Source organism: Gobius niger (genome assembly GCF_951799975.1).
Source record: "Gobius niger genome assembly, chromosome: 15".
In the NCBI taxonomy this organism is placed as follows: Eukaryota; Metazoa; Chordata; class Actinopteri; order Gobiiformes; family Gobiidae; genus Gobius; species Gobius niger.
The window spans coordinates 8,596,175-8,621,696 of record NC_136866.1 but is presented as its reverse complement, the minus strand read 5'-3'; the positions used below and the strand labels follow the sequence as shown (position 1 = coordinate 8,621,696).

The window sequence follows — 25,522 nt, the reverse complement described above, 5'->3', positions numbered from 1 at the left end:
ACTGCTGCTCCAAAAAAGAAGCTGCTTCTTTTGAAACAGCAGTGACAATGAGCTCCTTGGGACAAAGGAAATGACGTTGCTTCTAATGCTGCATTGCAAACCTGAGATTGAGATATTCGTTTAAATGTCATGAGGTGCTTTTTTTCTTGCACTTTGCTCTCATGCGCTCATCATGAGTCACCCTTCCGTCCAGTCATTTCCAGTGTGGTGGCGATCAGGAGGACCAGCTCACCGCCTTTTCAATTAGGTATTAGGCATCTGCACACCGGGGTCCCTGGATATAATCAAATTAGTGGAAGACCCTCCTGCCTGGGCCCCATTCTTCATGCAGGGGCCGTTTACTAACAAGGTGGATGAGACTGGTCGTAAAACACACCGGCTGCATGATTGGATTCAGCCTTAATTACTCACACTCTGATGTCTTGATATTTAGAGTATACAGTTCGAAGGGCAGCATCAGTCATCTTTGAAAGAAGCCATGATCTCAACCTCCTAACCCCCCTCTTTAACCGAGTGCATTTCTCCAGATCGGCTTTACTCAAATCTAAAAGCTTCTTGACTGGAGTTTAGTCTATAGGCCATTGTAACGCCTCATTTGAAAGCTAAGACCTACAAAGAAAGATTCTTCTTCGTTATGATTGTCACGTTTTGCTGCTTGATCACAAGAAAGAAACGTACAAAAAAAAAAACACTACAAAAAAAGCAAAGAAATTGTGACAAATATTTGGGCAAAAAAAAAGCAAACGTGACAAAAGTGCAACAAAAATGACTAACGTGTCATAACAAAAACAGCTTAGATAAGTTTTGTCGGTCTTAGCTTTCAATTGAGGCGTTACTTTGGCCTATAGGCTGTAAACTCCAGTCAAGAAGCTTTTAGATTTGGGTGAAACTGAACTGAAGCAAATGCGCTCGATTAAGGCGGGGTTAAGCCAGTGTACTCTCCTGCACATCCTAAATTAAACTTATGTGAAAATTGGTCAAATACAAGTCAATTGTTTGTGCTTTAAACGACAGCCTGCTTTTCTATTTTGGGGTTTGAAGTTTCTTTTTCAAGGCACCAAATGTGGCTCTGTCGAAAGAACGTTGGGTGCTTTACTATCCAAAAACATCACATGTATTACTTATAGCTACAAATACCGTAAGAACACATTCAGATGCCCGTACAGTGTAGCTTATATTATTTTCACCCTTCATGAAGTTTCAAAAACCTGGCAGCTCTTTCTCTCCATCGCTGTATCCCTCTCTAGGAGTGGGCTCTTCTTCGCAACGCGTTCATCCACTCAGTTCACTCTCACGGCGCAGCTGAACCACACGGACAAAACAAAGGGCATCACCCTGGACGCGTCGTTGCGCCTCACTCTCCGTGTGGACGAGCCAGTGGCGGTTTGATCCGTTTCGGCGCTTCTCTATTCGGCGTCGGAACGCCGTGTCCTGAATGCATTTTCTTCGGAGATGGTCGTAGCGCGCGCGTAGCAGCAGCAGCGACAGCGGCAGCACAAGCGCGCATTGGCACAATGTGCAGCCGCGCATCAGGCGCATCTTCCCACGGGCAAACGGGAGACGACGCTGAGATCTAAAGGATTTTATGTCGTAGCCCACGTGAAGAACGCTTTGTCGATGGGAAAACAAAGAGGAGAGATGGTAGAGAAGTAAGTCACAATTCATACATTTTCTTGTGGGAAAGGCTACTTCTGAGAGATTACAATTCGGCGTGCAATACGTAATAATACTTAAGTTTTTACTAAGGCTAAGAATTTGAATTTGCAGTAATGTTGTTCAATGCGTTTCTATACGTGAAGTCTTTCTGGCATTTCCCTCCTTTTGTGCTTGAAGACTGTGGCCTTTTTTCATTCAAAAAATAACGTACATTGGCATAAGCTCTCTGAAAAAGCCATTGATGAACACAATAATTAGTCACGCTGCCTGGTGCGCGCTCAGCTCTCCATAAGTTGTTGACATTAAATTTCTGACTATTAAGTCCTCGTGGGGCGGTTATGTAATTGCATCTAGTGTAGCGGGCTGTTGGCAAAGCGGGATAGTGCGAAACACTGTTGAATATTTGATGAGCTTTTGTGCCTTTGCCTATTTACTTGTGCCCCAGAGTCAAAACGGAGCGTGGACGGGGTTTCAATTACGCATTTGGTGGCACATTCAGACCCATTATGCAGATTTTTACATTTAAATAAGAGCGCCAGATACGTTATGGTGAACTGTAAATAATTGTGAGAGTACGAGCTCAAGGCTTCAGGGCAGTTTCGTTTTATGAGAGGCATAAGGATTGGCAGCATGTCAGGGGTTGAGGACAGTGTGACAAAATCGATTGGACGCGGGACAGGAGGGTGAGTGGGTGATGGGGGTTTGGGGGGATATAGCCTATCAGAAAAGTCATATAGCCATATGAGTGCTTTTTTTGTTACAATCTGTATGTTTTATTATCAGGTGTTATGTTTGCATAAGTCTTTTCACAACATTTGATCAATATATTTCAAAGATCTAATCTTCACTCCAGAGGCATGTCCAGTCAGATTTTATAAGGGTGGCATGGGGAGACATTTTGTTAGGAGTAGAACGGCTGACGGTCTTAAAGGTTTGAAGTGTCATTTCTGCTGACTTGATTTGACAAATTTTCACTATTCCTGCACTTTCATGTGAGCTTAGTGCACGTCCCATTATTTGTTCCTTTGGTGGATGGCGGATTATGAGACAGAGTTTAACTGCCTCAGGGGTGGCACCACAGGTTCCACAGACTCCAGAAGTGGCCTTTGCCCACTAGGCCATCCTGTCCACACCCCTGCTTCACTCAGTGGAATTGTTGCTGTCCAGTGATCTCTCCATGAGCCCAACCACGTGTCATGCACCTATTTCTCACATATTGCCCCAAACAAAGAATAAATACTGTAAGTGGAAGAGGTGAGTAATCGGAGGAGTCTGAGGAGGAGAAGCTAAATCAGCAGGACCAAGATAGAAAAGAGGGTGCATTTGATCTAGATGATCAAGATGAGATCGGTTTAACTTGAAATCCAAGCGTATCAATCTGATTAGTTGACACGACCTGCAGCAGGAGGTAGGGACGAGATGGAGACTGTTGAATTCACAGGCTGTACATGGTTACAAACCTTGCATTGTCTCCATGCAGTGGCCGCACCTGACCTCCTGGACCCGAAGTCTGCAGCCAACAACTTGAAGCCGCGCCTGTCCTTCTCGGCCAACCCCGTGGTGCTGACTCCGCCCGATGACGACGACGACGAGTGCGAAACCAGGATCAGCGTCATGAGGTGGAAGACTGTGTCGGCCATCTTCTTCCTGGTGGTGCTGTACCTCATCATCGGGGCCACTGTGTTCAAAGCCCTGGAGCAGCCCCACGAGAGCTCTCAGAAACAGGCCATCCTGGAGGAGAAGGTGAAGTTCCTGCTCCTGCACTCCTGCGTCAACTCCACCGAGCTGGAGAACCTGGTCAAGGTGCGTTCACTGGTGCCACTGCAGTCATTCGGAAGGTTAAGCTTTTACACATTTATCAGTACACCTTTATCTTCCTCGTCTTCAGTATTAGCCACACTTGCGTACTGTTGTGTGCACTGCAGTCATAAGTCCTTACTCCACCGATTTGTTGTTGGGAAGGGACTCCAGGGACTCTGTGGTAAACCAATGCCAGTGAAGATGCAGCCTCTTTGTTTGTGTAATGCAATGGACACATTATTTGATTGGAACGGTTTGTCGATTTTTCTCCACAAAGCAGCGGTTGTTCAATCTTTATCCTCTGCTGAAAACTCCATCTGTTTACTGCACTTTACAATAGAGCACTTTTAAATAGGAAATGCTTTTTTCAGTAAACATTGTACCTGCTTCTTTTGAGCAAAGTGGTTGCTTTGTGTGCATTAAACATGAAGTCTGAAATATAGCTTTACTGTTGTTGCTTTTTTTGTACAATAAGACTGTGAAGTAACGCCGACTGTAACAAGTGAATTTCTCCTTTGTGAGATCAATAAAGGTTTATCTTATCTTATCTTATCTTTTGTAGAGTGTTTCATCTCTGCTGCGTATTTAGAAAGCATAAGCCTTGCAGCCTCCTTTAAAATAGATTTTTACACATTCCATAAGTTGCCAATTACTTGCCTGCAGCCGCCACCGTCGCAGTTTTTTGTTATATAAGCTGAAAATGTGTTTTAATTGGATTCTGCCAAACTGGCGTAAGAGTCAATACGGTATATGCTCACACAGAGGGGTTGTTGTTTTAAACGTCAACCGTTTCCATCGTGATTGATGTTGTTCCACAATGAGTCCGCAATAATGACCTCAGTTTCCAACTCATTTAGCATCATTATACACTAAATAATGGAAGATAATATTTGAAAACGCAATGCAATTATAGTGGTCGCTAAATGAATGCTGCAGACCGGAAAATGGCCATTCAAAATCCCGTTCAAGAGCTGTTGTTTTTGTGTGATATAAACTGAGCGCGAGTGGGAAGACGCTTCCAAAGTTAATTGAAAATAGTGTCAAAATGAACAGTCAGTTTGCCGTCAAGTGGTTTACCAACACTTTAGTGCCAAAGCGGAAAATACGTTTTAAACTTGAGGAAAGGTGTGAGAATTCTAATTTGGCGACACTATGAAGAGGGGAGCAGGTTTTGCACGTGTTATTTTTGGATTTTCTCTATTAGATAAAGACAGACATTAATTAGAAAGGAAATGAAGGAGGCAGAGGATTGTGACGCAAATGAACCTGAGCCAAGATTCGGTGCCAGGCGCTTTGTTGTGGTGGAGTCCAATAACAAATAGGAGGCAGTAATTACAAGAGTTAACATTACTTTGATTCCTCGAATTGTGTTTTTGGTTGTTTGGATTTTACAGTTCAGCTGAGTGCTTTGGTTTTGATTTATTGCACCCTATGGTCTGTTCGATATTCACATTTGTAGAGAAATATGTCTCACAAGATAATTGGAGGGGCTTGCTGAATCATATGGAACATGTGTCCTGTGGGGGCCGTCAAATTGAGGTGATTCAGTGCTTCTACTAGTGAATAATCATGGAGGGAGCAGCAATTACCTCCTCATAGCGATAAAGTTGTTGCCAGAGAGTTGTAGTTGAGCCGCACTGTTGTACTCCAGCTGTCCCACTATAGATAAAGCACAGAATTATACTGCTGATTGTAAAAATGTAATGAGTCAAAAGCCGTGTTGGCCTTGCAATGGAGCATGATTTACCTTTAACCTGGTGAGGCAGCAATTCCGACTTTAATCTTCACTGTCTGGCTGAAACCCTCCTCACAGCCAACTTTGTCAGATTTTTACTGCCTAATGAATCACAGATGTGTCTTGCTTCTCCATTTTAAGACATTTCCTCTCAGCTATCTTTCAAAGTGAACCTTTTAACCTCCCTCTTCTCATCAGTTTACAAGCGTTTAGTGTGATTTACATTGCAGGAGTTCGTGCTGTTTTTCCTGTCTTGGTGTCCTCTCTCAACCATGCTCTCAATACTCTCTCAAAAATCGTCATTGTTTGTTTTGATACAGATGGACCAGACATTTCTCTCAATGGTTTATCCAGGGGCGGACTGGGACTGAAAAACAGCCCTGGACTCTGACCAGCCTGGCCCAAATTAGCGTAATTGTGCACTTCTACAAATACATATTTTAACCTCTTACCACCCGCCTAAACCAAATGCATTCCCTCCTCCTTTGGCTGTGTAACACCTCATTTGAAAGCTAAGACCCACAAAACTGACCTCGCGCTGTTGCTGTGTTTTGTCACTTTTTGTTGAATTTTTGTTTTTTTTTGTTGAGTTTTTGTCACATTTTTGTTGAATTTTTGTCACATTTTTGTTGAATTTTGTCACATTTTTGTTGAATTTTTGTCACTCTTTGGTTGAGTTTTTGTCCGTGTTTTTCTCATGCTTTCATCCTCTTTTTCATGCTATTTTGATGTTTTTCTTTTTAGCTTTTAGATTTGGGTAAAGCTCAGTTGAGGCGGGACTGGTGGCCCTCGAGCCAGTGGCCCGTCTGTGCTCTTCCAGAATGGACATATGGCCAGTCCGCCCCTGGGTTTATCTGCCTGTCAAAACTGCCCAGTGGAACCCGCCGGGATAAGAAAACTCACTGTTCAGATTTACCCATTGCCCCACTGTACCGTCCCATGTCCACACTGCTGATGTTTGTCTCCCCCTGAATCTGTTTAAAACGCTGAATAAACACATCGACAGGTTGCTGTTCTCCTGAGAGGGCTGCCCCCCCTCCTGTGTCTGTTATCTCTGACCAGTTAATGAAGAGCTCACTCACTGTCACCGTAGAAGATAAATGGCCAAACAAACTCCTCAGATTGGATTGACCTCTAGTTTTGTCAGGATGGGTTCAAGTGGGTTCATTGTAAAAAAAAAAAAAAAAAAAAAGCTGACAGTGCTCGTTCTAATGGCATTGATCTAGTTAATAAATCAGTTAACCTTGCTGTAAATTATTCCAGCTCCTACACTGAAAACTGAGGATAACAAATCAATTTTGGCGTAAAGGCGTGGAAATAACATTACAGAAGCACTTCGATGTATTATTTTTTTACTCCTTTATTCAACCAGGAATTCCTGAATCAGAATCTTTTCATGTCGATTTCAGGTTAGCCAAAGGTTCTAATAAAATATTAACTTAAAGCGCTTCAACTGAAGGCCTCATGTTTACTATACCAATTTCTGGCATCAGGTCTTTCTGTGGGTAGCACAACAACATTTTTAGTGAAATGTGGTTTTCCGCTTTGCTGAACACTGTTTATGCAACTCCCAGAGGTGCAGAGTCTTTTTTTTCTTACTGAGACATTTATTTTACCACAGAAACACATTTCACAGTCAGACCTTGGAAAGTTCTGACTTCGATTAAAGTGGAAATAACCTCAGAAGTGCGATGTGTGTGATACTGAGTGAACAGAGGTGCCGGTAGACACGTCTCCTCTCTGTTCTCGGGACAGAGAGATGTACTGGCAGCCCGGGACTGCGAAGTGCGGGATGTTTCCTGTTGATAGAGGCCTGCCACTGGGATTTCACATGGTTAGCTCCTTGTTAGCCACCTGTCCTCCTCCTGACACGCAGATACAGGCAACGGATAAACGCTGCGCTGTACGAACAGATCCCAGCAAGTCTTTAAATAGGAACAGGCAGGATTTGTGTCAAAACAATACAGCTGCAGAACACATCAATACAGTGGCCTCACATGACTTGTTAGAGCCTTTGTTTCCTGTGTTTTGTTTTTTAAAGTGTGTGATTACTTCCCTGGGAACTTTGTTTGGCAATGGTTTGTTGGTTAGGCCGCTTATTAATTAAGGAAAGATGTGCAGTGCGTAGTGATGAGCCAAGGAAGAAAAGTTTCTTTGTTTTTTGTGTTGATTCAGAACACAGGGGAAAAAATAGCTTCTGACAATCATTTGGACTCGAGCTACAATGCGACAGAAACAGAAAAGACTGAGCAGATTTAAATTGCATGTCAAAAGATTCACCCCAACAACCAAATCAGTCATCACAAAGCCATATTTATATACACAAGCATGTACGTATATGCAATCCTGCTGGTATCGAACTACCAGTCTTAAGGATTAGATAGTCTGCAATTTCTACTGCAGCGCTATTGAATATGCCGTACAAATACAACAAAGGCAAATGAGTATGTGATTCTGTAAACCCAATGCAGTTTAAAGTCTATCGCAGCAACAATGGACATTTGGTGGGACAATGGTCAATTTTTTTGCACAATTGACCCAGAAGGGATTGCGACAAACAAGCAACTACTCCAGCATTCACTCACTATGGACAGCGTTGGTCAACAAACTCATCAAAACCAGCAGCTGTAAAGAACTATGGGAATACTCGTCAGTCAGTTTGCCTCTTTCAGTTATGGGAAGCACTACTATTGTCCCACAGTCTTCCCGGGCCAGCCTGTTGTGTTGACATGTGTTTTTCTCTCCTCTTCCTCCGCAGCGGGTGGTGTCGGCGGTGCGCGCAGGAGTGAGCCCCTCCGCAAACTCCCTGAACCAGTCCAGCCTGTGGGACCTCAGCTCCTCGTTCTTCTTTGCTGGAACGGTCATCACGACCATCGGTGAGAGGAGTGCTCCCAGCCTCCGAGCAGTCATTACCCCTGTACCCTCACCTTTGCTCTAGTCTGCACCACTGATGTTTGTTGTTGTTGTTGTGGACCCGGGCCATGGGAAATCAATCTCCCCTGTCGGCTGAAGACTCTGACGTAGAAGAATCAGTTTCTAACCATTTCCACTTGCTTCTGTCGAGCGTGTGCACTCAAGCCACCACTGCTGCTCCTGCAAGTCCCAATACACTCACTCATTATCATATATCACTCCAGACTTAGTTACAGCTGTACATTTCCCTAGGGTTTTATTTTCTTGCAAGATATATAGCTTGCTCTAGAGGATTTATTGATACATCCATAAAACAATGTGGATTTAAAAGGGATTTTTCTAACATCCCAATTCTTCACAGGGATGAGTTTCTAAGCACATTAAAGAACTGATGTAGTTGGTCATGCACACAAATACACCAACAACAACTAGCCTAGGAGTTCATGGTCACCCAAAAATGCTTTACAGCTAAATGTACAGCAAGCAAAGGTTATTTTCTCCCTCCACAAATATGCTTTTACTGACACTGAAGGACAAATAATACATTATGATCCACTATACAAGAAGACATAAATACCTGCAGTTTCAGTCCTTTTTTTTGTGCAAATGCAAGCGCTTGCAGTTTTAAAACAATGGTTCAACGTAAACATGCTCTTCCTTCCTGAATTGTAATTGTAATGCCTTTCATTTGGCTCATATACAGTACCCAAACTACAGCTCTATTGCCTGCACTTGCTGCCTCCCTCGGGGGCTGCTCGGGCTCTTGAATTGCCCATGATGGCTTTATCATCATAAAGCTCTCCTGTATTTATGACCAGTCCATTGTTCCTCTATATGAGACTTCATAGCTGAGCAGTTCTTCCTCTGAATACGGTTTGATTTCTGCCAAATGAATGTGATGTAATGTGCCGTTGTATTATTCAGTGTTTGACTATAGCACGCAGCCATCTCTCTGACACCATTCCTCTAAGAACTAACACAAAATGAACCGCTATGCTGTACGTTTTCTGACAACGGCGGTTCATCTGGCTCTAACAGCAGCGCTCACGAGGAATATGGGGAAAATGCTCTGTGGTTACGTTATAATTTAAATTTAGCTTCAATAACCTTTTCTTTTCAAGTTGCAGCCTACACTGCACATTGGGTGAACCTACTTAAAAAATTACTTCAATTGATAACACAATTAAATTAAGTATACTCAACTTATCTTTTAATGTTGCACAAATTGATATTTTTAAGTCAAATTACATTTAAATAATGGCGCTTTAGTCTAACTTAAAAAGGAACATAAAACCAACTTAATATTTAGATACTGGCTTCATTACTCTAACTTAAAAAGGAACATAAAACAAACTTAATAATTAGATACTGGCTTCATTACTCTAACTTAAAAAGGAACAGAAAAACAACTTATTATTTAGATACTGGCTTCATTACTTTAACCTCTTAACCACCTGAACCAAGCATATTTTCTCCAGCTTGGCTTTACCCACATCTAAAAGCTTCTTGGAAAAAGCGTCAATATCATGACAAAAACGGAAGGAAATGAGGATGAAATGAACGCAATAAAAAAGTGGCAAAAATTTGACAAAAAAAGCCACAAAAACACATCAAAAAGGTGACAAAAAAATTATGGAAAAGTGGCAAAAATGCAATAAAAATGTGACAAAAATGCAATAAAAAATGCAACAAAAACACACACAAAAAAAGTGACAAAGATCTATGAAAAGTTAGGAAAAATGTGTTGAAAATGCAAATAAAAAGAGCCCCCAAAGAGTGACAAAAAAGCGATGAAAAAGTGGCAAAAATTCAATGACAACACGGCAACAGTGCAAGGAAAAAGATCCATTTAGATCAGTTTTGTAGGTCTTTGCTTTCAAATGAGGCGCTAGATTTGGGTAAAACTGAACTGGAGAAAATGCATTTGGTTAAGGCGGGGGGTAAGAGGTTAACTTAAAAAGGAACATAAAACTAACTTAATATTTAGATACTGGCTTCATTACTCAAGCTGTGGCTAGTTCATTAACATGCACTGTCCCTACCAAATAAATCAATAAACTAAACTAAACTAAACTAAACTAAAAAAGGAACATTAAACCAGCTTAATAATTAGATACTGGCTTCATTACTTTAACTTAAAAGGGAACATAAAAGTTAAACCAACTTCATATTTAGCTCTTTTTCTATTCAAAATATTGCTAGAATCTAATGCAACACTTACGTAGAAATCTAATACATTGAATTGTGTGTTACCAATTGCAATATTTTTTTCAAGGTGGTTCAACTTTTTCAGTGGGTCCCATTTACACTTGAATTGTGAGGGTTTTGCCCTGTCGCCCGTCAATGCTGGCAGGCACCTTGAAAAAGTGATGATTACTCATTTCTGATCACTCCTTTAGAAAGTTAGATTTCAAGTTACTTTATTGTTTACAATCAGTCAATAATAACGGCGCCGCCTCCACATACAAGTGACAACTGGCTTTACTACTCACTTTATTGGAAGTGCATTTTAACAGGAATACCAACAATGCTGACACAGACCTATTAAAGAGATTGCAGCACATTTCTTTTTTTATTACATCCCGTAGAGTACGATGCTGTGTCAATATTTTTCAACACTTTTCCATTTTGACCTGTTGAGATTGAGAAATAAAATCCAGGTTCTCCAACGATCACCAGGCCTGTGTAGAGTCGCCTTCTCTGGTGCAAGTATTGATTCCACAGCCTCTCCACGCTCATATTTGCCATCAGGGTGCTTGCCCATCAGAGCCGGCCCACTATCAGCCCAGTCTCTAGTCTTTGAACTACATCCTGCAGGTAGGGGCTGGTTGAGGTGTGGCAATGAATTGGCCACAGTTTTGAAGATGGCGGCTTAAATCTGAGCTGGCCTCGATTTGCCTCCAGTTTCTTAGGATGGAAGAAGCCACAAAAATGTCTACAAGAGCATACTGTAAAAAAAAAAACGTAGAAAGTTGCTGAAGCTCATTTTGAATTACTAAAACTAGAAACACTACTGCTACTTATTTTTCTGTATCTACCATTACTATTGGCTACTATCATTTACAAATAAGACAACTATTACGTCTACCATTTGCCACAAAGGACAACAAAAGAAAATATACTTTCTAGATACAGTACAAGTCTTTGCAATGTCTATAGTAGCCTATATGTACTTGATATCATTATGTGCTCTCTTGCTGGCAGAGCTTTTTAACAAACTAAAGTATTATTGATCACATAGCAGCTCTGTTGTTTTTGTCCAGTACACTTTGCTGATGCAGGCAAAACATGCTTTCATTTCGCCTGCATAGATCAGTTTTGCCTGTGTTGCCTCTCTGCAAATTCCAGCCTGAAAGCGCGGGTGAGTTGAAATGAAAGAGGTCTTATTATAGCAAAAGAGAGCAGAGGGGATGTTTGCTCTGGCAGATGGCGATCCGTGCGAATACCTTTACTGTTCGTTATAGCTGCCACGTTGGTACAATATGTTCACTTCCTGCCGAAGTTCATCAACTCTTCGTGGTTAAAATTAGATGGAGCAAAAGCACTGAAGCAAACAACAGCACAGACGTATTTGCCTTACTGTAGCTGCGCGGTTTCAGACGTGTCACTTTCATTCAAGCTTACATGAATCCATCCACTGCGCTGGAGGGACACACTATGGAAATGAGTAATCAGACATCGGAAACACAAACCAAACAACACAAGCTTGCACTTAAGTAAATAATCAACCGGAAAAGCGGGCGCTCGAGGGAAACAAATGTATTATTGAGAGGATGAGCCCAAACACACATACCACATACACTAGGGATAGGCAACATCAGGTCCGCGGGCCAAATCCGGTCCTCCAGCATGGGAAGCTCTGGCCCCAAGATGATGTTGAGAAATAACTTGACACAAATCAGAGATCAAAGGCCTGGTGATCTCATAACCCCCACCTGAGCCGAGCACATTTTCTCCAGTTTGGCCTTACCCAAATCTAAAGGCTTCTTGAAAAAAAGAGTCAAAATCGCGACGAAAACGAGGATGAAAACGCAATAAAATGTGAAGGAAAAAAAATCGACTGAACAGAAACAAAACAAAAGCCACAAAAAAAGTGACAAAGTGCAACAAATAAGTGAAGCATTAAAAGAGCGATAAAACGAAAATGTGGTGAGACTAAGGCTAAAAAGCAACGTAAAAACCCCCCGAAAAAACAACAAAAATGTGAAAAAACGCAGTTAGCTTAGCCAAAGTGAAGATAATGTGCTCAGTTAAGAGGTTAAAGTACTCAAAAATGTGAAACATATAGTCAATTCCTTTACATTTCTTAGCAGAGCACCCACTTAAGTCCTATATGATGTACGACTGGCATTTGTTGAAAGTGAAGCTTTACTTCGGGTGACAATTGACCCGAAGTCTTTTGACAATGAAGAAAATCGCGCCTCCACCAAGCAAACCTGCCTTACCCCTGGCATAGACCAATGTAAAAAAAATGTCTTCCTTGCCAGAGTTAGTATGATGACCCTAACCTTAAGATTTAGCAGATTAGCAGAAACAATCCCTGAAGCTCTTATCCGTAAAGCTCCTGTTAGATGTCTTTGGCTTTTGGACGTTTCATGCAAATTTCATCTTTTATATTAACAAAACACTATTACTGCCAGCATAGTTTACTAAAGTGGAGATGAGCACTTTAGTAAGCAACATTAAATGCCTGTGAGCTTTTAGTAAGGCATGCTAGAAGATTTAGAGAAGGCGATCCACGCCTTCATCACTTCAAGGTTGGATTATTGTAACTCCCTTTACACAGGGCTGGACCTTAAATCCCTCCAGCGCCTGCAGGGAGTCCAAAATGCTGCAGCCCGCCTGCTGACCGGCACAAGAAAATGGGAGCACATCACTCCCATTCTGTCCTCTTTACACTGGCTACCAGTTCCCTTTCGCATTAAGTTTAAAATTCTGCTGATTGTTTTTAAATGCCTAAATTCACTGGCACCTAAGTATCTGCCAGAACTGCTGCAGCTCTACTGTCCTTCCAGAGCTCTGAGGTCTGCAGACCAGCTCCTTTTGTCTGTCCAAGCGTGTGTCCAGAGGTGACCGAGCCTTCTCAGTGGCGGCCCCTAAACTTTGGAACAGCCATGTACATGTGCGCTCGGCTCAGTCTGTAGAGGAGTTTAAAACCAAATTAAAAACTCATCTTTTTGCTTTGGCCTTCGGTTCCATGTAGACCAGACACAGTTTGTGCCTTTATATATTCCAGTGTTTAAGTTTTATTGTGTGTGTTGTACATATTGTTACTGTTCTTGTAGAGCACTTTGGTCGACAATGGTTGTTTTTAAATGTGCTTTATAAATAAAATTGACATTGACATTGACATGCTTTGTAGTGAAGGCAATTTGAACTCTAAAATGGTGAAGGAGAAGGAGAGAGGGTTGCAAGAATTACTCAAGTGTAGATGAATAAAACCCCAGGTGGGAACCACATTTAAGTTAAAAAAAAAGTAGATAATAATACTGCATAATATAAGCTTTGAATTTTTACAAAGACTTCACTCACTCATGTAAATACTGAACTGACTGCACAATGATGTCTGTGGGGGAAACACTTGTATTATTAAAACCTTTTGCACTTGCATCAAACACAGGCATCTCACGTTTATGTGTGCTTAAAGTCAACTGGCATTTTCTCCGCGTGTGTCTTATCTTTGTTGAGTGCTGTGCGGCGCATACATTATGAGCTTTTTAATGTACCATTGTCATTAGTGAATAATTGAATACATCTGAAGTGGCTTTAACCTACACAATAACGCAGTCAGGGCTAAGGAGTTTAGAAGAATCATTAAGCTTTTACTGATCACCGCACTGCGCCTTAGAGACAATCCAGGCATTTCCAACACAATGTAATTATGTGCCTTCTCTCTCTGAAAAGAAAAGCATGAATTAGGTCAGTTTAAGCACATGCTGTAAAATGGGTTTTTGGTCGTGTTTGCTAGAACAAAGCTGTGCACAGCAATCCTCTCTCTATGAAGAAATAAACATTATCAACAATAGGCTGCATGTGCCCCGTCCACCTTCTTTTGTGCAGCTCATGAGCATCCCCCTGAAACTGGTGCGGACCAGCAAATATAGTAAGAAATAATGCCATCACACTGTCTTTATGTATGTAATGTCTGGTGGTTTGTGTGTTTGCTCCGACTGGATACAGAAAAAATCAATTATTCAAATGCAGAATATAGGTTGAGCATTACTAATTTAGTTTTACGTTTTATATCAGTGAGCTCAGTGACTCATCTGTCGGCAGTGTGCACAGTTGTATTTCAACCTGGAGAGACTCAGACAGAAACAAAGGCAGCAATTAGAAAGGCACACAAGAATATCAGCTTTGGCGCTCAGACTGAAGACGTGGTGTTATGGGATTGAGCAGGTTCGATGAGCGTTAAGGCTGTTGTTGGAGAAGGATGAGCAGCGGGTGAATCCAAGACAGAGCAGAGGCGTTGACGGGGTGGAGGTGGGTTGAAGCACAGCTGGCAGGAGGACGAGGCTGCGAGGGAGAATGGTTAAATGTGGAATCATGGGGCGACGATTGGCTGAGGCGGAGACGCGACTGGCGATGAGGTGTTGATTGGACGAAGGAAGGTGATGCCATCCTTCAGGTGCCTGGGCTTCATTACATAGACACTGCAGGGGCTGTGATGGCAGGAAGCTCCGAACCGCGTTGGTTTCCTGACTCTCATTAGATTAATCATGAAGCGAGTGGGCCTTGATTGAAGGTTTGCTCACAGAGACGTGTTGTGATGGCTTTTGAGAACCACCACAGTGTCATTATTACAGCGGCAACTCAGCTCACAGAGAGCCTGGGAAGTAAACAAACTGGGAAAAAAATGATGGCTGCAAGATTATCACAAATTGAAAATACCATAGAAAGCAAATACCACATGCTGCAGGTATTTAGGCTATTTAATGTCCCTTGCAAACAACAAAATGTCCCGTCATTGTGCGGTCATACAGTATAATGTATAAACATATACTGCCCTGCTAATGCTCTGAAGGGCATTTGATTCTTTGCATTCGTTTTTCAGTTTACACTTATTTTTTTAATAGTCCTGCCCTATGTGTGATATTTTATTAATTTACCGCTTTTTCATAACCTCTCTGGAGTGCACTGTCTTGGTCCACTTGTAGTCTCTGTTGTGTTTTTGCCGCTTGTGAATACGGCGCGTAACACTGGTTTACCCAAAGAATTACACGTTTAATTAAAGGCTATTGCGAGCAAACTGACAAACAAAACACTGATCGAAAATGTCTCTTTTCAGTCATGCCGTGAACATGTTTTAAGGTCTTTTATGCCTTCTTTAAACACTGATTTTTTTTGTTTGCTTGCTTCGCCTCGTCCTCAGGTAAGTGCTCGAGTATCAGGGTGACTCACGATCAGGGCGAGCTGCACAAACAAAGCACATTTTCAGAAAGAAAGTACCAAGTGGACCAAGTGTGAACTGAACTGTGTCTCTAAAGATATAATACAATACTCAAAAATGAAGCTCGGTTTCGCATTGGTTTCGCAATGTCAATGTTCTTGTTCAATGCATTTATTCAATCCCTTTCTGGTGCAGGCTTTGGGAACATCTCCCCCCACACAGAAGGCGGGCGGATCTTCTGTATCATCTATGCGCTGCTCGGGATCCCCCTGTTCGGATTCCTGTTGGCTGGAGTGGGGGACCAGCTGGGGACCATCTTTGGGAAGGGCATCGCCAAAGTAGAGAAAATGATTGTGGTAAGTGTCTCATTCTCACATCAGCTGGACAAAAATGTCACACATTTGTTATTTAGTGTGATGAAGGCAGGGAAGTGTTATAATTAGTGTGGCATTGTTGGACCGCCTCTTGTTCATCATGATACACAATGCAGCTGGACTCTCATATATCAATGGCAGCATGTGTAGATGAACATAGTAATTTGGTTCGCAGCTTTTATTAATCTCATGTTGTCAATTGTTTTCCCACGGTGACTTTGAGAGCTTTAAAAAGGGCCCATGAATAGTTTATTACTACCATGATAACTCAATAAAGCAGCTCTTGTGGCATAAATAATAACCAAGTGAAGTGAACTTTAGTGAAAGCTTGCACAGAAGACTGGATGTTTTGAGTTGCCATGTCAACAACACGCTGCAGTTTTGTCTAAAAATGTCGACTCTTATCGGAAGAAGTGCAGCGAGGTCACTTTCTTGTGTGTTAAAAGCTGCCACTTGCGATTTCATTTGATTCGTCTCAGAAGATAATAAAGTTGCCATGCGATAAAGGATAGCTTATCTAAAAGTCACGATAGCCCAGGCTGCAATAACATGACCACTATTCATTCTGACTTTAAGGGAATATAGGATGCCTTTGTCCTGTATATAGGGGCCTATAAACTCTTAATGAAATGGCAATGTAATCAAGCAGCTGCTCGGCACAAAGCTCTGTAAAGTTGACATTTGGAAAGAGCTATGGCCGCCGCGGAGTTCCCCAACAACACAATACAAATTCAATAAACTTAATTTCCATGGCCTTTCGCCAAACATCACTACAGGCTGTCATTACGTTTATCCAGAGGAATTATGCAGGGAGGCAAAGACATGACATATTTTTCCTAATCTTCATTTGCAAATGCCGCAGACACTGATGCTGTGTTGCTCTGTCAGGGTCATATAGATCACTCTTGGAGATGTGAGTTGATTGCAGTTTCCTTGTTCAAGGCAAAGTTGTGTTGTCGCCATCATTTCAGTCTGCTAGTCTCCAGCTGGCACACGGCCGCTGCAATCAATCTGATCAACACACAGTGAGGGGAATAAAGGGGCATGATGCTATAGCTTTAGTGGCCAGTGCAGTCCTTGTTAGAATACATTTCTGATGAGTTTTTTTCTTGTTGTTGTCCAGTTTCACAGTACCACTTTGATATTGGACTGTTATTATATTGATGAGCAAATATCAATGCTTCTGGTCACATCTTCAGTGACGCTGCTGGATTTCTTTCGCGTGATCGGGTCTTTCACATCATGCGCTCTCCTCCGGGCAGGCCCCAGCTTGTGACTAGCTACTCTGCCCCCATGGTTCCCCTCTTCTTAACCGCAACCACACTGAGACTTCCCATGATGCCCAGAATGCTGAAGGCTTTGGAGAAGGACTTTGCAGTAAAGCCTCTGCATCCCACCTCAGTAGAGACACATCTAGCCTCTCAAAGGACTCAGAGAAGAGCACTTCACTGCAAATTGGCGTTTGCAATGTGACTTGGAAACTGAAGGTCCACTAACATCTGCCAGTCATTTGCTGAAGTCAGAACACCTGCTGAAGTTCTCCCTTTTGTCCAGCTTTTACAAAACTGATGGACAGGGTGGAAGCGCCTGGCCCTCTCTATTCCCCTGAGACGGCCCCTGCAATACTTTTGAGTGCCTGGTCACCTCCACCTGTAGAGACCCTCCCCAACTGCCTTTGCACAACTGCTCACGATGTGCTCACTCCTCACAGGTCACACGTCTCTGAAACGCACTGTCCCATCTTAGCCATGCACCTTTGCTCGCCCATGCCCACTTCTCTGCAAGACCATCCTCCAGCCCAGCTCTTGCCACCTCCTGGACTTGGTGGCACTTGTCTTTGGGTGCAACGCTCTTGGTCGCAGCAGAGCCCAAACCTGCCCTTCCTCTTGCCTTCGCCCTTCCGCAACAAAGCAGCATGGCCATGGATATTCTACCACCACGAGTATGGAGAGTGAATCAACAAGACATACAATTGTAAAGCAACTTCGAGCATCTGAAAAAGGGCTTTCTAAGTTTAATGGTAAAATATGCTCTCTGACTCTCCTGTTTTCCACGCCAGTGGAGCTGAAACAGTCTCGCACACAGAGCCAGTAACAGGTGATGTTAGAGATTTATTGTGGGCTTTGTGCTGGGTTTCTCTGGGGACGAGGCAGAGGTTGGCAGCTGGCTGAAATGGCTCAGACAAATGAAGCCTCAGTTAAAGAAGGCCCTGTGCAGTGAAGATGTAGGAGCTTGCATCCCAGTGGAATATATTAATGCTTACACAGAACAATGGGCAATTTACTGCACAGCTTGTATATGTCTTTCTGCTTTGCCTGTAAATGTGCTGTTTCTTGTTGTTTTTTTTGCAGTGGTTTCCAAACTGCAGTATGTACGTGTAGCGCTTTAGTCATCGGTTGGTTTAGTTAACTTATATAATTGTATTTTACACACCGCTGAAGTGGGATTACAGCTTCAATACTGCTGATGCAAAGTGAACGCCACAGAAGTTGTGCTCAGAGATAGTAAAGCATGATAGTGATCTTTAAGCTAGTCCTCTGAGCCCTTGCATAAGCGGAAAAGGGCAGGAGACAAAGCGCAGACAGGTGAGAGCGGTCAGAAAGCAGCAGCCTCCACACGATCGGATCTACTGCGACGGGAACAGGCTGAGCTCAGGGCGGGCCAAGTGTGCGATGTGGCACACACTCTGCGACAGTCCGGGGATGAATTCACATGTTTGCTTTGGCGTGCGTCTGACAAACCGCGCAGTGGCAGCACAAAGGGGTGACAGGAGTTGCCAGACACTTCTCAAAGGTAAAGGGAACTGACTCGTGGCTGTAAGAAAGAATCCTGGGGGAAATCACAGAGTAGGAAATAGACAACGTGCAATCAAGTGGCAATTTCCGTCGCAAGGACCATTATGTGGGCTGGGGACGAACAGAAAAAAATTAGCCACTAGAAAACAATGATCAAACTTCCTGATGGGATTGCCATTATATTACTTTGATAAGGGTTTTCATTTAAAGCCCAGACTTCAATTACAGTTATTTCTGGATCTGAGAAGTGGGTGTTGGAGAGGATTATGTCGAGACGCACAGAAGGTTGCAGTAACACTATCAGAGGTAGTAGCAATGATAGTAAGAGCAGTCACAGTTTCTACACGTCTTAAAAAATATAATACAAATGTTTCAGTCTGATTGACATCTACAGGGGCGTGAAAGGGCTTAGCATGAGTCTCCCTTGGAATCTAATTAGTCGCCCAATCAGTTAACCACAACAACAACAACAACAACCACAAACAGCGCCATCTTCTGCCAAATCAACAGGCGAAGCACTACACTCTGCTCTTTACTGAGTCTTCCGCTTTCCGAGTGTTATAAATCAGCATCAAATGAGTGTCTGTGATTGGGGCGACGCCAAACTTGTCCGAGTAAAGGAGTTGCCGTGAGCCGGATGATACGTGCTGCTTCATTGGAATGGAGAGAAAGAATGGCTGACTATGCAACTGTGATCATGATTTTGTTTCATTACCATACCTTTCGTAACTTTGCCTAACATGATTGAACTGTCCAATTGTCTGGTATCTTTCCCCAAGAGTCATCCGTGTGGAATTAATCTGCACCTCATGTGATATTGTTTTTGCTGAACCTGTATCTGGCCAGACGTGTGGAAGCCATGTGATGTGTGCATTGCCATCATTGTGCCTCAGACTAATAGGGATGTTGTTGTTGTTGTGGATATCGCCGGAAGCCTCATATGTGACTTTCTCAATATCACCTGACAAGTATCTCATCTTTCCCTCTATTTGCATTAGTAATGTTATATATACCCTTGTATGATTTTGCTCATTACTACAGATTCTCCCTCCACAAAGCACACCGGGCGCTCAGGTTAAATGTTATACTATGCACATATACATTGTCTTCTCTGCCAAGTGCCATCTCATTGATTTCAGCAACCAAATATGGCCATAAATAAGTTACCAGAATGCTGAATCTTAAGGTCTCAAATCTCTATTAGTAATTTACTTAAAGCTGGCTGTCGCTGACCACGGAATTGTACCCCGCTGTGGCACCAAAGCTAAAGTAGTCTGGACATATCTATGAGAACATGAAATCAAGCATTGCGGACACGAACCACAGCTGTGATTCTCTTTGATCTCCCCTGTTCTTTTACAGAAGTGGCAGGTGAGTCAGACGAAGATCCGGGTCATCTCCACGCTGATCTTCATCCTGTTTGGCTGCCTCCTCTTTGTGGCGCTGCCAGCCGTCATCTTCAAACACATCGAGGGCTGGAGCGCGCTGGAATCCATCTATTTTGTGGTCATCACCCTCACCACCATCGGTTTTGGAGACTTCGTGGCCGGGGAGAAAGGTTGCATACATTTTTGTTTCTTTAAGTTCTTTTTATCCTTTGTCAGTCAGTGGGTTGTTCAAAGGGAACTGACGCTACATTATTTAAGCGCAGAAATATTGATTAATACCCTTTTCATCTCTGGTCCAAGGGGGGCTTTTCTTGTGGAGTTTGCATGTTTTCTACGAGCCAGCCTCCCCTAAAGCTAAGGTCATGTGCAGCATACCAGGATGAATGAGAGTGTTTGTGAGTGCAACTGTGGGACAAGGGATGCTAATCAGCCCATGGCTATGGTCCACCGAGGCATGTTTACATGAATGAGTCCCATCCTCCAAACAACCATTTTGATTTTCTCCATTGTGCTTTTTTCACAGTTGCTCAACAATGACTGTGATGTGGTAATGTTTGAATCAGTTACAATGTGGCCCTGTATGTACAGCATTCACAAACTGGTTAAATTTCTATTTTAGTGTTGCTTTTGTTTCAAATTTGATGTGCGCTGAGTTACCTTTCTCACTCAGCTGTTGTGCACCACTGTAATAAGGCTCTTAGTACATAAAAGTACTGAGCTTTACATCACCATCTGTTCAGCAGGAAATCTGAACATTCACAATTACAAAAAAACACAAATTATAGGCTATAAAATCAGCGTTATATGTGTCTACACACACACATACTCAATGTTCTCATCTGCTTCCATGTGTCCTATTTGTTCTGTATGGACGAGTCCAGTAAAATAATATATGTTGCAAGCAGCTGCACTGAACGTCCCTGATAAGCAACAGATGGGTAACAGATGGTAAAAATCACAAACACTTTGTGGCAGATTAAATTTCCCTGGGCAAACCTAATGATTATGGATCAGATTAGCCCACCTGCGTCAACACCGCTGCTACAGTAAACTGATCAGGCCCGGTTAGTTAAAGCGGCCCATTATCTTGCACTGCAGTGGTGTTCTGGTGATTTCACGGAGATATCGATTGTCATGGGGGCCAAGGCTTAACAGATGTACGGAGATTTGAGCATGTTGTTAGAGTTTGATTTTTTGAAAGAGCAAGAAAAAGCTTTAATGTGATTATAGTTGATGTTTTTCTACACTAGTCTTGAAAAATCTATCACTCTTTCGTGTGGTAATTCCACAGTATAAGGAAATGTGTATTGGTGCTATTGTGGATGGACAGATAGGAATAGAAAATATTTAAAGGTAAAATATGAAGAGAGGTTTTAAACATTGTATTTTATAAACATCATCCATCTGTGTCAGCATGAAGTAAACAAGTTATTTACTGCTGTGTTGTAATTTATTCACATGTAAAAAAAAATACAACACAAAACACATAGTTTAAATTATTATTTATGGTTTATTTGGTAGGGACAGTGCAAGTTAATGAACAAGCCACACCGGATTGTATCCTTAGGCTAATTTTCATCCGTCGTCCCCCATGCGCACTCTCAAACACACCCTCAAACATCCTGGCCTATTGTACATGTTTTTAGTGGTAGGGGAAACCGGAGTACCCGGAGGAAACCTACGCAGCCATGGGGAGAACATGCAAACTCCACACAGAAAGGCCCCGTCCTTGGTGGGAATCGAACCCGGACCTTCTACCTGTGAAGCACAAGCACTAACCGCTGTGCTACCGTGCCGCCAAATGTTGTTAAATGTGATATCCCCAATGATAGTTTCAAGACATTTTCTCCAATATTCTGGAAATTCTAATCCTCAAATAATAAAATAGCCAGATAAATAGCCAAAGAGAGTAGAATTGTTGGAGGTAAAGCCGGCCATACACGCTCTTTTCCTCTTATTGGCGTGTGAGGTGTTCGTTTATGCTTAACCACGTTGTGTAACCCACTTGTCGTGTGTTTTGGCTTCTTCAGGCGGGTCAGAGAGCTCCTCTGGAGCTTCAGCTGAGAACAACATTTATCTGGACTATTACAAGCCTGTGGTGTGGTTCTGGATCCTGGTGGGGCTGGCGTACTTCGCTGCTGTGCTCAGTATGATCGGAGACTGGTTCAGAGTCATCTCCAAGAAAACTAAAGAAGAGGTACGTGTCGTGAAATCAAAGTGTTGCATAACTGTTGTGAGTGGGAGAGGTGAAGGATTGTAATAGTTCTTGTGTGTTTGTTTGTATATTATGTTTGCTGGAAATATACAGGAGACCTCCATATGGATGAATATTTGAAAGAGAGAACCACTGCACACTTCAGTCAACTTAGAAAATAAAGTAGCCTGCTGCAACTACAACTTTCAACTTCCTTCCTGTGATTATTGATTAACTTTATTTTTTTTCTTTAAGTTGAGATTTAGCCAACTTCTTTACTTTCTCTTTTTACAGTGAACCACTGAATAATAACAAGACAGTTGATGTTGTTCTCCTACCAATATATTGGGATATTACAATATCGGCTATCGGCCAATCTAGCTGCGATATTTTCAGACCGAAAATGACCAAAAGAGACTTCCTGTTTTTTGCATTGGAAAGAGCAAAGTCAGGGCTTTAGAACGAGTCCTCCCACACCTCCCTAGGCCTCAGGGAGGTGAGAAACATCCATTGTCAGTCCATCGCAATAAAAATTGGTTTCCTTCAAGTTTTTTAACACAAGTTTCACTAAACCTCCGTCAGTATGGACATGCTGCATGTCATTTTGAAGTGTAGTCTGGAGAATTCAATCACTGAGTAACTCAGTGATTGTTTGTATTTGTATTTGTATTTTTGAGAAAATATCGCGGCTTGCAACAATATACTAAAGCTAGCGACAACTAATCAAAGCTGGGACCAAAATGATTGGATCACCAAAGTAATGAAATAAAATCGACCAAGTATTTGTTTTTATTGGATTATTGACCAGACATTTGGAAAAATATTGGCAAGTAAAAAAAGTAGTTTTTTCATTCAAAACAAACAATATTGCAGAAGAAAAAGTTTGTGTTGATCTAGTGTAAGACCAGATGCTTTACGGCTGCTTTTGAACCTCCACTGTGGATGTTATATCATTACTTTCGTAAACCAGACAGCCAGTCTCCTGACCGCAGCAGCAGGTGTAGGAGCGGCGGCTTTGAGAAAACATCGTTAGTTGGAGTCTTGGAGCTGTGCAGATTGATAACTTGTTGGTTTGAGTTAAAGATTTAAAGACATGGAGTGAGAATGAGAGAAAGCAGTGGTAAAGGTCGGCTTTGAACCTTCAGATAATGAATAAATAAATGGCCCTCGGGAACAGAAGGAGGCCTAATGCATCATAAGGTGAGATCAATGTTCTTTTTCTACTGCTAAGATTTCTAAAGGCCACAAAGAACAGAAATATAGTCTTCACATAAATCTCTACTTTAGAAACCATGGGCAGGAGCTTCATTTTCTTTGTGAAGCTCATATGTTAAACCTTGGACAGTAAAGGAACACATGTTTGGCCTTGATTTGTTTTATGCTTTATTGTTTTGTGAAAATAGGTGAAGCTAATGGTCTCTGCATATGGCTAATTACTTCTGTTTAACTCAGTTTGGCTGAGTTAGATTCATTCATTTATAATGAAAAAGGTGGCAATGTTGAGCAATATCAGTCTACCAAAAAAAGGTTTACTAACAAAGTCCTAAGCTTAAATTACCTCATCTGGCAGTACTGATTAGTACTATGGCTTTACCACTGCTAAAGCTGTCAACAGCTTTACTTAAAGAGACTAGATGCAAGTTGGTCATTTTATGCTCACTACTGCCACCTCAGGTGTTAAATGTAACTGCAGCTTCCATATTAAGCTCATGCATGACGGACTGAATTAACACCTTTTTGAGTGACAGTGCAGGATTTTAAAGGCAGTTGTGGTGAATAGGTCTGGTCTTATTCTACACATTAGGATATGGCTGGAACATGTAGGGGGAGGAAAATACTTGTTAAACTCTGTATAGTCCCTTTAAACACCAGGGCTAGACTTTCATCATCGTTTTTATAGTTAGACCATTTTTGCACTACTTTTCTCAAAATAGGGAAGTAGAATTGTCCAGGAGTAAATTGATGAAGGTAAACGTGTGGCAAAAATATATAATAAAAAGAAAAAATCACTATACTTATATGCAGATGTCACAGGATAGAGTCTTGCCTCAAATGTTGAAACTTTGTCCAGATCACATTTTGAAAACTTGTATAAATGAATAACAAATTATCAAAGTTCATGCTGAAAAAGAGAACAGAACTGACATTATGACGTTTACATTTACTTGGATAAAAATTATTCTAAATTGACAGAACTGTTTATTCCGTCTATTGTGAATACCCCTGTGTATTTTACAGCTGTTTCTGTTCTCTGTGTGAAGCACTTTGAGTTGTCCTTGTGCAGAAAAGGTGCTTCACAGACAAAAGTGCCCTTGAGCAAACTGTAAATGGATAAAAAATGCGAGCCCGCTGCCGGTCAGAGTAACATTTTGCAACTCCTGTCACTCTTGTTTCTGCAGGTGGGTGAGTTCAGGGCCCACGCCGCAGAGTGGACCGCCAACGTGTCGGCCGAGTTCAAAGAGACCCGGAGGCGGCTCAGCGTCGACATCTACGACAAGTTCCAGCGGGCGACGTCCATCAAGCGCAAACTCTCCTCGGAGCTGGGCATCAACGCCACCCTCAGCCAAGAAATGACTCCGGGCAAGAGGACCCTGTCGGTCAACCTGGGGGACGAGCGGGAGTGCTACCCCAATCTAACCCTGTCCCTCTCGCCTGTGCCGGGAGCGCTGACCAGGAACGGGAGCTTATATCTAAACGGACTCAGCCCGGACTACGCTGCGGAGCGACGGGACTTTCCTATCGGGGACAATCTGAAATAGGAAAAGTCAAAACAAAGCAAAAAAAACTGATAAATGGAGCAGCTTGAGATTTTTTTGCCAACTGGATTTTGGGTGGAGGAACTGATTATCAAAGCCATTTCCTTACATGAACAGATTTCTGTGCCAACTAACAGACACTTTGAGACTGGACTGAAGATTGTATGAAAAACTGAGAAGAAATATCTATATTTTAAAAAAGTAGCAACAACATTCACAGATCAGGCATGACATTAAGACCACAGACCGTCGAAATGAGTTTGTCCCTTGAATACAGTGGGTTCAGGAAGAATCTATCCTCCTTATCCCTTGGTTATGGTTGTGTTCAAATTATAATCCGCATTCAGGTTTACTTTGCACTGAATGAAAACTCAGGACGTTTCGTTTTTTCTTCTTCTTTTCTATCAAATCTTGTTTATATTGAATGCATCAGTGAATAGGAAATAAATTAACAGAATCAGACTTTGAGAATCAAAATAAATGAAAGACTTTCTGAACCCACTGTGCGATAATGGTTGGAA

At 42.2% G+C, this 25,522-nt stretch overlaps 1 protein-coding gene across 1 annotated transcript; it reads left to right on the top strand.

The window, feature by feature from the left end:
• Window positions 1–1,270: 1,270 nt before the first annotated feature.
• Window positions 1,271–25,016, top strand: kcnk2b (potassium channel, subfamily K, member 2b). The gene is made up of 7 exons (XM_079572058.1): window positions 1,271–1,649; window positions 3,137–3,459; window positions 7,950–8,067; window positions 15,690–15,850; window positions 20,026–20,221; window positions 22,082–22,248; window positions 24,645–25,016. Coding segments are annotated over exons 1-7 (1,326 nt in total). The 5' UTR covers window positions 1,271–1,648; the 3' UTR covers window positions 25,005–25,016.
• Window positions 25,017–25,522: the final 506 nt, after the last annotated feature.